This window comes from Talpa europaea (assembly GCF_964194135.1).
Source record: "Talpa europaea genome assembly, chromosome: 16".
Taxonomy (NCBI): Eukaryota; Metazoa; Chordata; class Mammalia; order Eulipotyphla; family Talpidae; genus Talpa; species Talpa europaea.
In genome coordinates, this window is record NC_140084.1 from 10,468,430 (window position 1) to 10,484,175 (window position 15,746).

Consider the following 15,746-nt stretch of genomic DNA (forward strand, 5'->3'; position numbering starts at 1 on the left):
TTAGGCTTTTCCTTGTTACTTTGAGGATTTCATAGAGATTTGGGTTGAGTTAGTTCCCAAAATATTTTGATATTGGTAATGAGTTTCACATATTGGTGTATTCCATGTCTTGTTTTGCTTAATATGATACCTAACATTTATGTTTGTGTTCTGAATAGGATTCATCTTTGCTGGACTTAACTAGTTGTGAATTGTTAAAAATCAAAATTTATGTGGGAAGTTGTGTGAATGGTTTTTCATAGTAAAAAACGTGAACGTCTTTATTTAATGTCTTTCCATATCCAGAGGATGCCAGCCCCCATCAGATTGCGGGAGCTGATCCGGACCATCCGGACAGCCCGAACCCAAGCCGAAGAACGAGAAATGATCCAGAAAGAATGTGCTGCAATCCGGTCATCTTTTAGAGAAGAAGACAATACATACCGGTGTCGGAATGTGGCAAAATTACTATATATGCACATGCTGGGCTATCCTGCTCACTTTGGACAGGTAGGCTGGGCTGACACTGCATCTAGCAAGAATACTCTTATGTGAATGTCAGTTATTGAGAGAGTGTCAATCTTTTCCTGTCAGGAAGTACTTTGATCATTGTAGTTTGATAATTGTGGAACTGAATTGAATTGAGAGAGATAACTGCAGACCTGGAAAGGCATGGTATTACCATCAATTTTCCTTTCATTATGTGAGTTAGAGTATGTTTTGACAGAGGCAGCTAGCTTACTTAATTTACAACAGTAAATCGTGATTGTTCTGTCAAAGGGTCTAGTCTGTTATGACTATTTAAGAACTGTTTGCTAAATATTTTCTTAATTATTTTCTCTGTGTACAATATTAAGGAGGACACTCAAACAACAGATGTTTTCAGTTAAAATAATTAGATGGCTGCCAAGTATATAAGCATTTTAAGGACATTGTCCTATTCAGCTCATGCCTTGATTGTTGTGACCACTGTGCAGGTCTGACTCTTGTTTTTCTCCTACACGTGCTTATGCAGAACATCCTCCAATTCGTATATGATAAGGGGGATTGAGTCTCAGAGAGGAGATAAGGTTTCCTTTTATTTTTATTAATGCAATTAAATTTTATGTCACTGAAGATTTGTATTCTATACAAGTCTTTTTAAGAAAAAATGCTGCAAAAAAAGTGTGCAATACTAGGTAGAGGAGAAAAATGCCAACTGTGTTTCCATTATTGAAAGATAGCTAATGTTGGACCTCCCTGGTGGCCTAGGGGTTAAGTCTCAGTGCAATCTCCTCTATAACCTGAGTTTGATCCCTGGCCAGGGAGCTAACCCACATATGACTGCTGCTCCCTTTCGCAGTGTATTTCAGTAAATCCACCTATCCCCATTCTATCTCTGGTGAACCCTCTTACCACCCCCACACCTCTGGACTACACCCCAGTTTTTCTACACACACACACACACACACACACACACGAAAGATAGCTAATGTTAATGTTTTGATGTAGTCTATCTGAAAAGATGGCCACCAATTTACCAAGTCTATTGAATTCAGTAACTTCAGTGGAATGAGGAGCTATCATCATTCCTTTCTAGAAATACATGATTTGAAGTGGAAAAGCATTAATTCCCAAAGGAAAATTGAGATGTTAACATCAGAAGAAGGAGCACCAGACCCTAGGCAGGCAAAAATCAGCTGTCTTCTATAAACAATTACATGGTTTTAAATTGTGCCAGGTGGTTATCCATGTAGTAGTACATCACATGATTAGTATAAAATAAATAGATGTTCATATATATAGATGTTCATATATTCTTGCTCTCTGATTTTAGGTAGATAAATTAGGTTAGATTTATAGAAATCTGCTTTGTTGAACTATAAAAGTTAATCAATAGGGAATCTTAATGCTTCCACCCAGAGGCATACCACTATTAGTATTATGGATATAGTGACTTACATATTCCCATGGAAGTTCTATAAAGACAAATTTGAATTTAAAATCTTAGGTATTGTAGGTTAGATTTAAGACTTTGGTAGTATTTTATTTTGTGAAAGATGTAGATGTATGTATACTGGTTACATAATATGTACATATTATATATCTTATCTAAGATTCATTTCTATAACACATTCATTAAAACATACTTCTCAGGCCTTCCTAGGTGGATTAATGATTTGATAAACATGTAATTCTTAGGTGGAAAGCATTAATACTCAAGGAAACTGTTCCAGACTTTTGGTACCAAAGATGATTTTTTGAGTGGGAAAAGGAATCATAATTTCAAGTCCTTATTCTGTTTCTTGCATTTGAATAACTCACAACCTTACTTGTATCAGTAGTTTGGTACTCTACCCATTGGAATTTCCTTTATAATGTACCCAAAATAAGGTTCGTATCTAGATTCTCTCACCTACCTGAATCACAGTGCCATTTTCATTTAATTATGTGTAGAAACTGCCACCCTTTAACTGCACATTATTTGTTAGACCTGCACTGTTCACTGTGATAGCCACTAGTGCTGTTATAGCCCTTTATCTCTCGAAATGTTGCCAGTTCAACTGGGACAGATATTAAAGGAAATCAGTTTGGGGGGATACTTGACATTGCAGTTATTGGGAAACTTTTAAGTCTGTTTTAGACAACGTGGATGTGTGAATCTGCTTTATTAATTGTAAATTTTATGAAATCTAAATACAGTTCTGATGGAAATGTAGTGTACAAGTTGAGATGTACTGTAAGTGTAAAATACATACCGTATTTAGAAGCCTTAGTCCAAAAAGAAAGATGTAAAATATTTAATTAGTTATTTTTATGTTGATTATATGTGAAAATGATAATATTAGATATATTGGGTTAAATAAAAGATTATTAAAACTAATTTCACCTGTTTCTTTTTACTTTTTACTGCAGTATCTAGTATGATGCTGTTCAATAGAAATAAAATTACAGTCCAGATATATAATTTTAAAATTTCTAGAAGTCACGTTTTAAAAGTTTAAATTTTATAATAAAACCCATGACATAGGTAATATCCTCATATTTTATTTATTTATTTATTTATTTTTAAATGACTGCATTATCCAATAGTTCTTTTTTTTTTTTTTTTAAGATTTATTTATTTATTTATACAAGCACTGGGTACAGTCAGAAGCACGGGAGGGTGAGAGAATTCACCAGAGCCAGAGCGGGCAGCAGAGCAGGCAGAAGGACCGAAGTACACTGCTGAGGGGAGCAGCGGGCGGCAGGAGAGGTCTGCGCGCCATGTGGGACCCTCCTCCGGTGGCCGGGGAGCAGCCGGGGATCGAACCGGTGCTGCAGAGGCTGTGGGCAGCTTCACAACCCAGTGCTCAACCGCTGCGCCACCGGGGAGGCCCCCTATCCTCATATTTTAGACGAGGAAACTGAAATTCAGGGTTCAACTTGTTTAAAATCACAGTTAATCAACATTAAGCAGGAGGTTAGAGATCAATCTTTTATAACTTTTTTCTTTAGTCATTGAGTGACTTTTCTAACTGATAGGGAAAATCATTGAGTCACTTTTCTTTTTATTTATTTATTTGTTTGTTTGTTTTGCTTTGCTTTGTTTATGCATGCACTGGGGACAGTCAGAGGTGTGGGGGATGAGAGAATTCACCAGAGCCAGAGCGGGGAGCAGAGCAGGCAGAAGGACCGAAGTACACTGCTGAGGGGAGCAGCGGGCGGCAGGAGAAGTCTGTGCACCATGTGGGGCCCTTCTCCGGTGGCCGGGGAGCAGCCGGGGATCGAACCGGTGCCGCAGAGGCCGCGGGCAGCTTCGCAACCCAGCGCTCAACCGCTGCGCCACCGGGGAGGCCCTGAGTCACATTTCTAAGGGTCCTTACTGTCACAATTGAAGAGACTAAAGCCCTGCATCCAGAACATTAGACTCGTCAGCCTAGTCCTCTCTCTGCCACATCACAGCTTCCTGTGGCGGGTGTATTTAGTAACCTAGAAAAAGATCTGTCCAAGAGAACTCTGCCACTTTATGATCTTGTATAATTTTAAAACCTATTTTTGCATTTAGTGTAAATCTATAAATAGCTATTTGGATAAGTTTATTAGCTGATTGTTTTTAACCCTGCCTTGTTGTAGAAAGGATTTGAGTTGTCATGCATTACCAGTATCTGTTTAAAAGAGAAAAAAAAAAAGAATAATAGAAAGTTAAAGTTGGGAGAAGGAAAAATTCAGAGTATCAGGCCTGTGTAATTGCTGTTGGTGAGGCAGCTAAGGAAAGGGAAGATCCATTATGTGGTTATTATTACTGGGATTTAAAGCACAACTGCAGGAACCAGATTGCCTTGGTGTGAATTCTGGCTTTGTTACCTTATTATCTTTGTGATTTTTGAGCAATAAGATACTTAACCTTTCTGTGTCTCAGTTTCTTCATCTGTCAGGTGGTACAATCCTGATATTATTTTATAGATTATTGATGAAGAGTCAATTAGTGAATATTAAACATTTATATTCTGTACATAAAACCTCAAATATCATTTTCTCAAGGACAGCAAACAGTTTTTTAAAAAACTGAATTCTAGGGCCTCCCCGGTGGCTCAGCGGTGGATTGCTGGGCTGCGAGGCTGCCTGCAGCCTCTGCAGTGCCGGTTCGATCCCCAGCCACCAGCTAGGGTCCCACGTGGCACGCAGGCCTCTTCTGCCGCGCCCACTGCTCCTCTCAGTAGTGTATTTCATCAGTCTACCTGTTCTGCTCCCTGCTCTGGCTCTGGTGAGTTCTCTCACCCTCCCATGCCTCTGGCCTGTATCCCAGTTCTTGTATAAATAAATAAATCTTCAAAACAAAAATGAAAAACGGGGCCTCCCTGGTGGCTCAAGGGCTTAAGACGCAACCTATGAAGCTATCCAAGCAGCATGAGTTCCATCCCTGCCCAGGGAGCTACCCATATGGAGTGCAGACCTCTCCTGACTCACTCAATGCTCCCCTCAGCAGTGTATTTCTGTCAGTTTGCCTGTTCTGTTACCCACTCTGTCTCTGGTGAATCCTCTCACCTCCAAACACCTCTGGCCTGTACCCTGTTCTTGTATGCATAAATAAATAAATATTAAAAGACATGAAAAAAGCTTGAGCCCTAAGAAGAATAAGTGTGTTGTAATTAATTGAAACATACCAGCAGTTTATATCAACACACTTATAACATTTTCTACTTACCCCCACTGCAATTAAACATTCTATTGGTCAACTTTGGAGGCTAGTAGGAAATAAACCAACTTATTTTGAAAATCGGTAAATAAAAGAAACATTTATCTTGTACTTCCTTAACCCAACAGTATATATAGAGGAGTTGTGCCTTAGAGGTATAGTCCAACTGATAAATGAAGGGGTGAAAGAATTAGATAAATTTCATTTATAAATCCCCGATGATTGTTGATGCTCCTTATATGACAAAGAGAGGCAGTCATCAGAAAAAATTATATGCCTCCTGATAAAAGTTCATACCACCACCTATAAAATATATTTGCTTAATCAAAACAAAACTGAAAAAGTCAAATTTGATCAAGCGTCCTTCTTGTCTGTTTAAAAAGAGACATTTGTAAGAGTTTTCATTGTAGCAGTTTCTAAAAGGAATACATTGGGAACAATCTGTATGTCCAGAAAAAGAATATGTAAGTTGAGGTATAGTCACAAGTGGGGTATTATATAGCAACCAATATGACAATTAGAGCTTCTTGTGTGGATGTCACTAATACTCAATGATGTTGATTAAAAATAACAGGAATACAGTATGATGTTTTTACAGAACATGTTTATGTAAAGTTTAAAACAAAAGCAGTCTGTACATGTGTAGTAAGGACATATGGCATGGCAATGATGAGCAACTTTTTTTCAGCTTTGGTTATTCCTGGAATGGAGAGAAAGAAGTGGGAGTGAGATAGGCTATGCAGAGGATTTCAATTTAATTTGTAATATTAAAAAAAAATTAAAATAGAATAAAATGGTAAGATTTCATAAAGTGATGGGGGGCTATTGATTTTTTTTGGGGGGCTATTGATTTTTGTGTGAAATATTTCATAGTAAATGTTCTCAAGAGAAAAAAATGGAGTGAAATGGGATGTTAGTAAAAAAAATTGTTTTTCTTTGACAGTAGAATGAAAAAACAGTTCTGGTGGATACAGGTTGTTGTTGTTGTTGCCAGGCTGCATAATGACAGAGCAACTTGACAAACGTGTGTGTGTGTGTGTGTGTGTGTGTGTATAAACTAGAAAGTTATGTTGATTGTTAAAGTGAACTAAAGGTAACTTGTAAAAGATCTGTCAGTTGCAGATTCCTTAATGTTTACAAAATTTAACTGCATCCCTTCCTCAAGGTGATTGTTCATATCATAAAACTCAAATGTTAATTATAAAATCAAATGTATTTGTGCATTTGACTTTGTGGGAAATAGTTGTAAAAGTTAACACATGTGCAAAGCTTTTTTCCTAATGGGCAACCAAATGAAATGTTGATAAAAGACAGTATTTATACTGCTTTTGAAAAACGTAGTAAGACCAGAAACCTGGTGGTAAAGTTCCCCTTTTAAATTTGCTATGAAATAACTTGCTTAGGTCTCTTAGCTAGAATCAGGATTGGGGATGCACACCTTTGAGCTTTCTATTTCTTTCTATTCTACTAAGTGTTATGTGAAGAGGTAAAGTTTCCTTCCCTTTCCCTGATTTCTTACTGTTTGTGCCCTGAATTGGGTGCTCTTCCTAGTTTGTTTTCATGGTAGCTTGTGTGTAACGGTCCATTATATATCCTACTGTATGATATTACCCATTTGTTTTATTTGTGCCCTTCTGTCAGGGAGACTGTCTAGCTTTTCGGTTTGTAAGCAGCAGGAGTTTATTAAAACAAAACCACAGTGCTTCAAAACAGTTGGAAAATATAAAAAATATCAATAAGTAGCAAAGAATTACCACAATCAGTCCTTTGGGATGGAAGGTAGGGGAGAGGAACAAGCTTGTGGGAAAAGCATGTATCTTAAAAGTGGTATTGACATGGGAGAAATTGATAGTAGGTGAAGAATACAAAATAACTCAGCAGAAAAAAGACAGTGATAAGGTAGGAACTTTTTTTTTTTTTAAAGATTTATTTATTTATACAAGCACTGGGGTACAGGCCAGAGGCTCAAGAGGGTGAGAGAATTCACCAGAGACAGAGCAGGGAACAGAACAGGCAGAAGGACCGAAAACACTGCTGAGGGGAGCAGTGGGAGAAGTGGGAGAGATCTCCTGCGCCGTGTGGGCCTCTCCCTGGCTTGCCGGGAATTGAACCGGCGCTGCAGAGGCTGGGATAGCCTCACAGCGCTGCGCTCAACCCGCTGCGCCACCAGGGAGTTCCAGGTAGGAATTCTTTTTAAGATCTTTTTCATAAAGTGATTCTAATACTCAAATGCTTTTTTTTATTTTTATTATATTTTGAAATGCATGTTTAATTTTGAAGAGGAAGGTAAATGATTTCCCGTAAGTTGTGTTTTTCCTTTTAATTAGAATACTATTACACTAACTTTTTCTAACTACAAGTTAGAAATTTTTAAATTTATCCTGCAGTTTTAAGTTTTTCCTTGCTAGTCTAATATTACTTGCCTAAGGAATAGATAATACGTCATCTATACAAAATTTAAAAGATACAAAAGTAGATACGATGAAAAGCGCTTTTTTATTTCCAATCAGTTAGTTTCCCTCTTTATGGCAGCTAGTGTTAACTGCTCTTTGGCTATCCTTCCAGAGATATTTTATATCTCCAGACAATGGATATATACATTCTTCCCTTTCCCCTTTAAAATATATGTTGTAATGTGTTGTCTATACTTCCTCTTATTAATCTGTTGTGAAGATTGGCCCTTATCAATATACGGAGATTCCTCATTCTTTTATTTCAACTGTTTGACATGCTAGTATAACCACCACTGTATCCTGTTATGAATCATAGTTTATTCAACTCCTGTCTTATTAATAGACACTTATTTCCTGTCTTACTGTTTTAAATAAGACTATAATGGAATGGTTATTATTTTGCACACATGTGAATTTAAGTATAATGTAATTTCCTAGAAATGAAATTATTGAGTCAAAAAGCTGTATGTTTATGATTTAGATTGGCCAGATTTTTCTCACTATAGCTTGTGCCAGTTTATACTCTTGTCACTAATGTCCTCACATTGTTATGACACTAGCTTACTATGGTTTTTATTTGTATTTCTTTTTTCTTTTTTTTTTTAAGATTTATTTATTTGTACAAGCATCTGGGGTACAGGCCAGAAGCACGGGAGGGTGAGAGAATTCACCAGAGACAGAGTGGGAGCAGAACAGACAGAAGGACCGAAGACACTGCTGAGGGGAGCAGGGGCGAGACAGGAGAGGTCTGCTGTGCCATGTGGGAATCTCCCTGGCCGGCCAGGAATTGAACCTGAGTTGCAGAGGCTGCAGACAGCTTCACAGGGCAGCGCTCAATCCGCTGCATTTCTTTTTTTCTAACAACTTTATTGAGGCATACTTTACATATCCTATAACTGACCCTATTCTAATGTCCTGCTCAATGATTTTTTTACCCAGTAAATTTATGTTGCATTTATTTTAGGAGGAGATTGAACTTCCTTTGTTTAGATTTTTTTTTTTTTGAACTATCATTACATTCTTTGTCCTTTTTATACTGGGTTGTTGGTTTTTTAAAAAAAACAATTTGCAGGATCCTGTGATATGGGATATCATGACTGTGAAATGAATGGCAAATGTTTATTCCAAGCTTGTCATTTGCTTTTGATTGCTCACAGAGGTTTGGAGTTAGAGCAAATGTTTTTTGTTAATTCTGTGGTGATATGAATATACAAACTGGGTGATTTTCCATGCCTGAAAGCACATGCTAGATTTGTGGCTTAGAAATGTTTCAGTTCGAATTTTCAAGTATTGATTGATTTAAATGAGGGATAGTAGTAATCTGAGGTTGTTACTTAAGGAATGGGTGCATTTAATTGATTCCTATTTTTCTTCTGTTTAACGAATGCAAGTATTTTTAGTGATTGCTGTGCTAAAATAAAAGTCCTCCCCTATTTACCCACCCTGCACTTTAATCCCCTTCAACCATTTTCTTTCTTTTTCAGCATTTGTAAACATACTTAAAGATGAAACATGGCACAGTCTGCCATTCCTAGTCACCTCATTTTATTTTCTCCCTCAAATTTGTCACTTTCAGAAAACAAATACTGATGCTTGAAGCAAAGTCACTGTACAAATTGGAAATAAGGAATTAATTTAATGTTCCTTTGGATTACAGTTTTCCTTTTTGCTGCTTAGTTTTTTAGCTAAATTTTAAACAGGTGTCACAAAAAACAAGTTGTATTCACCAGTTACTGATGACTTTTAGTGTGACTATCTTATAACCTGACCCTAAAAAATACAAAACAATATTAATGTCTAAGAATGTTATTCTCATTAGTTCATTTTCATAAAAATTTTTGAATAATGGGCCTCCCCGGTGGCGCAGCGGTTGAGCGCTGGGTTGCGAAGCTGCCCGCGGCCTCTGCAGCACCAGTTCCATCCCCGGCTGCTCCCCGGCCACTGGAAGAGGGTCCCACATGGCGCGCAGACCTCTCCTGCCACCCGCTGCTCCCCTCAGCAGTGTACTTCGGTCCTTCTGCCTGCTCTGCTCCCCGCTCTGGCTCTGGTGGATTCTCTCACCCTCCTGCGCTTTTGACTGTACCCAGGGCTTGTATAAATAAATAAATAAATAAATCTTAAAAAAATTTTTTTTTAAATAAAAAAAAATTAAAAAAATTTTTTTGAATAATTTCTGTAATGCCAGATGTTTGCCAGAAGCATGACAAATAAGGACAATGAAAGTCAGTGATACTGATTCTTCATTTTCTTTCTTTGCCAAGAATATTTATTTATAAAATTATTAAATGGAAAGATTTATAAAACCTCCAGTTTGAAAATAGCTATGATTTTCCTATTCAAACTTTAGCTCCTGGGCCTCCCTGGTGGTGCAAGGGTAGTTAAGCACCGCACTATGAAGCAATATGCAGCCTCTGCAGCACGAGTTCAATCCCTGGCCAGCCAGGGAGCAACCCACATGGCGCAGCAGACCTCTCCTGTCTCGCCCGCTATTCCCCTCAGCAGTGTTTTTCAGTCAGTCTGCCTGTTCTGTTCCCCACTCTGTTTCTGGTGAATCCTCTCACCCCTTGCATCTCTGGCCTGTGCCCCAGCTCTTGTATGCATAAATAAATAAATCTTTGAAAAAATAAAAATAAACCAATTTTAGCTCCCGATTTTCTCATTAACCTTAGCAGTTATTTTTTTGCTGACTTTGTAAAAATGACTTTTCATTATCTATCAGAAATTGTTTTTTAAATTAAATCTAATATTTGGAAGGAAGGGCAGATTTCTTCCATAATGTTTGTCAACCTCACTAGGCATTTCAGTTTTCCTTTTGGATCCTTATTATGATAGTGTGGTCATTTTGCTGTTGCTGCCTGTAGGTGTTCTTAATGCAGGTATACAAGAGAACAATTTTTAAGTTGCTTGATAGCAATTTTATTTATAAACTTTTTTATTCTGCTCAATTTCACTTTCAAATATACAAGCCAGTTCATATGGAAAGGAGTCTCATGATCGTAGATCTTGTGTGCACAAATCTGTCTGTGAGCCCCTCTCCTTGGGATGCTGTGATTGTAAATGGGAGTGTAGCAGAAAAGCTCTTCTGAGAGAGTCTAATTCACATACACTTGTGGAAAACCACTGCTTTAGAGGGAATAATTGTCCTTTTCCGTGTTAGTTATGATGGAATGATAAAGTATACCCATGATTGTTATGTTTTAAGAATGACTAAGTAGAGAAACTAAATACAAGGCCTTTAAAGCTCTGAGGATTTGCAAAAATTATGGAAAGAAAAAATATAAAACATTTTAGATTATTTCTACTAGTGAGTGTTCCATTGGCTTTTTTCTCTTCTGTATTTGATTCCTCAATCCTAACCTCTCCTGTGGTAGCATTTGGTTTAATCCCTAAATGCTAAATGTAGCAACTTTACACAGTAGGTTAAAGTGAGCTTATTGCCTTGTTCTTCAGTTGTACATTCTTGATGTTTAGGATAGTGTTTGCCACTTTGATCATTTCCAGTTAATTGACTTTTAAAAAAACTTTAAAATTGGAACCAGACCACACATAATATGTGAGTTAGGTACTCAATATAACCGGGAGATTTAATTAAGAATTGGATTTATTTAGATAAATACCAGATGGTGTCACTAATTTGTGGGATATAAAGTTACTAAACTAATAAATAGACTGCTTAAAAACTAATCCTTGATGGCTGACTAGGGAATTGAAACACCAAGGTGAGGACCGGGTAGGGAAGGAGTAAGAACAAAGAGGGAAGAAAGCACAATGGTCTGTGGTGGTGACATATGGGTGAGTTGGTGGTGGGCGTACTATGGTGGTAATACCTGATGGGGGTGTCCCCTTATTACCTCAATTAAAAGAAAAGAATTGGACTTATTAATAGCTTATTATCTTATTTTACTGGTTTGTGTTTGAATGAATCTGTAAAACTAAGATAAATGTCAGATTATTTGGATGGCAAATATCATAAGACTGTAAAAAGTTGTTCTACTCTACAACTTGATAATATTATCAAGATACCCAAAGATTTTAAGTCTTTGCCTTTTATTGTAGGTATTTTACTGATACAAGTTAAATCTATTTATTTAAGCTATCCATGACTCTGAGTTGAAAACATTGCTTTTCTAGATTATAGTACCAGTTTCTAAATTTCCTTTCCCCCCCCCATTGTTTATTTGTAGTTGGAGTGCCTCAAGCTTATCGCCTCTCAAAAATTCACAGACAAACGCATTGGCTATTTAGGGGCAATGCTGCTGTTAGATGAAAGACAAGATGTTCATCTTCTCATGACCAACTGTATCAAAAAGTAAGTCTTCCTTTACTCAGAGAGCACCTTTTGCTCTTAAGGTCTTTCTTATGACATCAGGAACTTCTATTTATTGATTTCATACTTATTCTCCCGAATACTTTTAAATTGCTTTTGTTTCTGTAGTTTATATGTGAAGAGGCTAAGCAAAGAAAAGGATTAGCACTTTTGTAGGGAGTAATTTAAGTGAAGGTATTGCTGTGCATCTTCAGGCATAGGAACACAATTTAGTGATAAACATTTAGACCTTCATAGAATAGAAAAAGCATTGGTAAAATAAGAACTTTATTATATTTCTAGTACTTGGAATACCACAAATAACCAAGTGTTGTATTTATTAAAGAATTATCAGTGTATATTTGATATTAAAGAATAACCAGTTTATATTACTATCTAAAAGTAAAAAGAGAGGTCTTGCTTGTCAGCAGTCTGATCTGAGATTCCAATTCATGCAATTATACTTGGTCCTGTGAAATTTTGTGGATGGATCTTTTTTTCTCTAATGGCTGCTTTACTGATGGACTAGCCCAGTCATGTTTGTTTAACTTGCTAACCCACCCTGGAATACATCCTGTATGGAGAAATTAGAGGAGCTCTGCAGAGAATTGACAGTTTTTCCTGGCATCCCTTTTATAATAAATTTCTGTTAGAAACTTACAGAAATTTTGATGTCCTTAAATAATTAAAGGTAATTTTCAGTTTGTTTTTGCTTTGTCTGTTAGTTTAATCTTCTTTTCAGATTTCATTTGTAATTATTTGACAGAAAGGGTAGGGGGATATAGGTGATTAAATTTGTAGACATTGAATTCTCTTATATTTTTCTATATTAAATAATGTTCCGCTTTAACATTTCCCAATAGATAATAGAAAATTCCAAAATGATAATTAAGCTTTGGTTGTAAATAAAGAGTGTATCATTTAAATACACTTGATTTTGGGAGAATCTCGTTTTTGGGCCTTGAAATAAATATCACTAATGAAAATACTAAACTATTCAGCAAATATTTATTGTAAACCTGTTGCATGCCAGGGCTTATTGTAAGCTCTGGGAATGGAGAATTTAAAAAATGGATGGAGGACCCTCCCTGGTGGCGCAGGGGATTAAGTCACAGCACTAGGAAGCAATAGGCAGCCACTGCAGCAGGAGTTCGCTCCTCAGCCAGTCAGGGGACCCACATGGCACAGCGGACCTCTCCTGTCTCACCTGCTGCTCCCTTCAGCAGTGTATTTCAGTAGATCCACCTGTTCTTCACTCTGCCTCTGGTGAGTCCTCTCACTCTCCCATCTTCCCTGTACCTCTGGCCTGTACTCCAGCCCTTGTATGCACAAATAAATAAATCTTAAAAAAAAAAATGGATGGAAATCCTTGGTGTCTTGGTGGCTTCATTTTGCATTGTTCAATGTGACTCTTTCATACATTCATTCTGGACAGGCCTCTGAGAGTTTCTTTAATTTTTGTGCTTGCATGCTCTGTTGCCCTTATTACTCAAGCCTTTAATCACATGCTGCTAATTTGGCAGTTCTGCCTCATAGCGAGTTCATACTAGAGAGTTAATGCCAAACTCAAGACTTATTTTTATCAAGTAGCTTGATAAAAAACAGAATAAAAAGGCATATAAGCAAGGAAAAATCTTTGTATTTAATTTTAATGAGACCCAACAAATCTCTGAGTGAATATAGAGGAAAGCTACTTTTTTGCATTCTTGGGAATTGATCTGACACATCAATCTAAAAGTTAAAAGAACTTTGGATCATTCAGTGTTTGTTTTCCCTCTCAAAAACTGGTAGTTAATGGAATTTTATCTGTGGATTTTCTTTCTTTTTTTGCTTTTTGTTTGTATTGAGTTGTAAAAATACTACAGACCCCTTAAACAGGCTTGTGGACATTCTGAGATCTGTGAGTCAGTCTTTGAGAATCATTGGTCTGAAGGATACCATATTGCTCTGAAAGCTGGAAGTAGCATAACTCACATAGTAATTCAGCTTCTGAATTCTGTGAGTTGACTATAATATATGGATGAGCCTACTGGTTTAAACTTTTAAAATTTCAGCTTTTCTGAAGGTATGCTTCCTGGCTCGCTTGGAAGTAGTTTTGGACAGTAGTCAGTGCCTGTTAGAGATAGGATTTTGTCTATCACCAGATAATGGGCCTCACTGTAAATACCTAGCTTAGTTTCTTAAAGTTGATTTGATGAACTTACTTCCTTAGTATCTATCTTTTATCTTCTTTTGGAAAAATGAAATAGTAAATAATATTTGGTAAGATTAAAGGTTTCATAACGTTTCTATTGTGTTTAAGTCACCTTACTGCTATAGCAGATTATATTTTCTGATTTGTTTTTTAAAAAGGTTTTGATCCGTGGTATCTCTTTGTTATAGTAGTAGTAATAGTGAAGCATGTTAAATATCTTTTAAAGATACTTTTTTTGCTTCCTCTTTTTATCATTGACTTTTTGCTTTTAATGGTACTCAATTTTTTTGAAGCCTTTAACATCCAACAGATAGCATGTGGTCTAATTTCTGTTGCTTTGATTATTTGCAAATATTGAATTGTAAGCCTATAGTAGGGACTGTCTGTCAGTCCCTTGGCAATTGTAATAAAGTTGGTACAAACTTTTTTTTTTTTTGGCAACAAATAATCCTTTTACTTTCCTTATTGGGGAAATTGTGATTTATTCTGAGCTGTCTTGTTATATTGTGAAGCTTCTCCATGGGGTGCACCAGGCAGAGATGTTCATGTCTACCTTCTTCCTTTTTTTCTTGTACAGTGATCTTAATCATAGCACGCAATATGTACAGGGGCTAGCGCTTTGTACCCTCGGTTGCATGGGCTCCTCAGAGATGTGCAGAGATCTCGCAGGAGAGGTAGAGAAACTCCTGAAAACCTCCAACTCTTACTTAAGAAAAAAGGTAACTTTTAATGAAACCAAATGTCTGTGTTTGGATTGGGAAGAATTGATTAGGGAGACTATGTTTATAGCAGCACTGTTTACAATAGCTAAGCTTTGGAAAAACCCAAATACCCAAAAATAGATGACTGGATCAAGAAGATGTGGTACATATACACCATGGAATATTACTCGGCATTCAAAAAAGATAAACACATGCAATTTGCAGCAACATGGATGGCGCTGGAAGGGATCATGCTCAGCGAAATAAGCCAGAAAGAAAAAGAAAAATACCAGATGGTCCCACTCACAGCAGGAATCTAGAAAACCTAAATAAGGGATCAGGAAAATGAATAACTATAAGAAAGTGAAAATCAAAATCAACAAAAATCTATGAACCAGAGACATTCTATGGGGGGGGGCGGGGAAGGGAGGGAATGTGGTCAAAATAAGAGGGTTACAATTGTATGGGGAATATAAAAATAAAAAAAATTATATATAAAAAAAGAATTAATTAGGGAGAGATGAGAAGGCAAATTATTCATGTTTGAAGCCTCTGATTATAATTTAATGAATTTTTCTTTGCAGTAAATACATTCTAAGTGATTGTATGTGAATTGTTTATAAATCCAAATCTTAATACTAATTTTGAAGTATTTTTTTAAATGCTAGGTAACTCGCCAATTGATAGTGATTGTGAACACATTAATTCCTTCATTGCTCTGTGTTCAAGGAATAAATGAGTTATAACAAAAAAATGTACTGGATATGCTAGATGGCTTACATATTTCCTAAAATGACCTGATTCTAAATAGCATTACGGCAGAGTGATAATTAACATGTCTTCATGAATTTGCTTTTGTCGTAATGACTAGTGCCCATATCTTTGTATCTCTGGAAGGGCAGTTCCATTGGGACCTAGATCATTATTGGGGAATGATACAGAACCTTTTGAAATT

General features: G+C 36.7%; 1 protein-coding gene across 2 annotated transcripts in view; it reads left to right on the forward strand.

Moving 5' to 3' along the window:
- Positions 1-237: 237 nt before the first annotated feature.
- The window catches only part of AP1G1 (adaptor related protein complex 1 subunit gamma 1), a gene marked incomplete at its 3' end in the record, with an annotated part of 47,532 nt that continues 32,023 nt past the window's right edge, over positions 238-15,746 (forward strand). For both annotated transcript variants that reach the window (XM_084256898.1, XM_084256899.1), the window contains exons 1-3: positions 238-489; positions 11,775-11,899; positions 14,668-14,809. In XM_084256898.1, the coding sequence (XP_084113024.1) occupies positions 268-489; positions 11,775-11,899; positions 14,668-14,809 (489 nt within the window). In that variant the 5' untranslated portion in view covers positions 238-267. The remainder of the gene's footprint in view (positions 490-11,774; positions 11,900-14,667; positions 14,810-15,746) is intronic.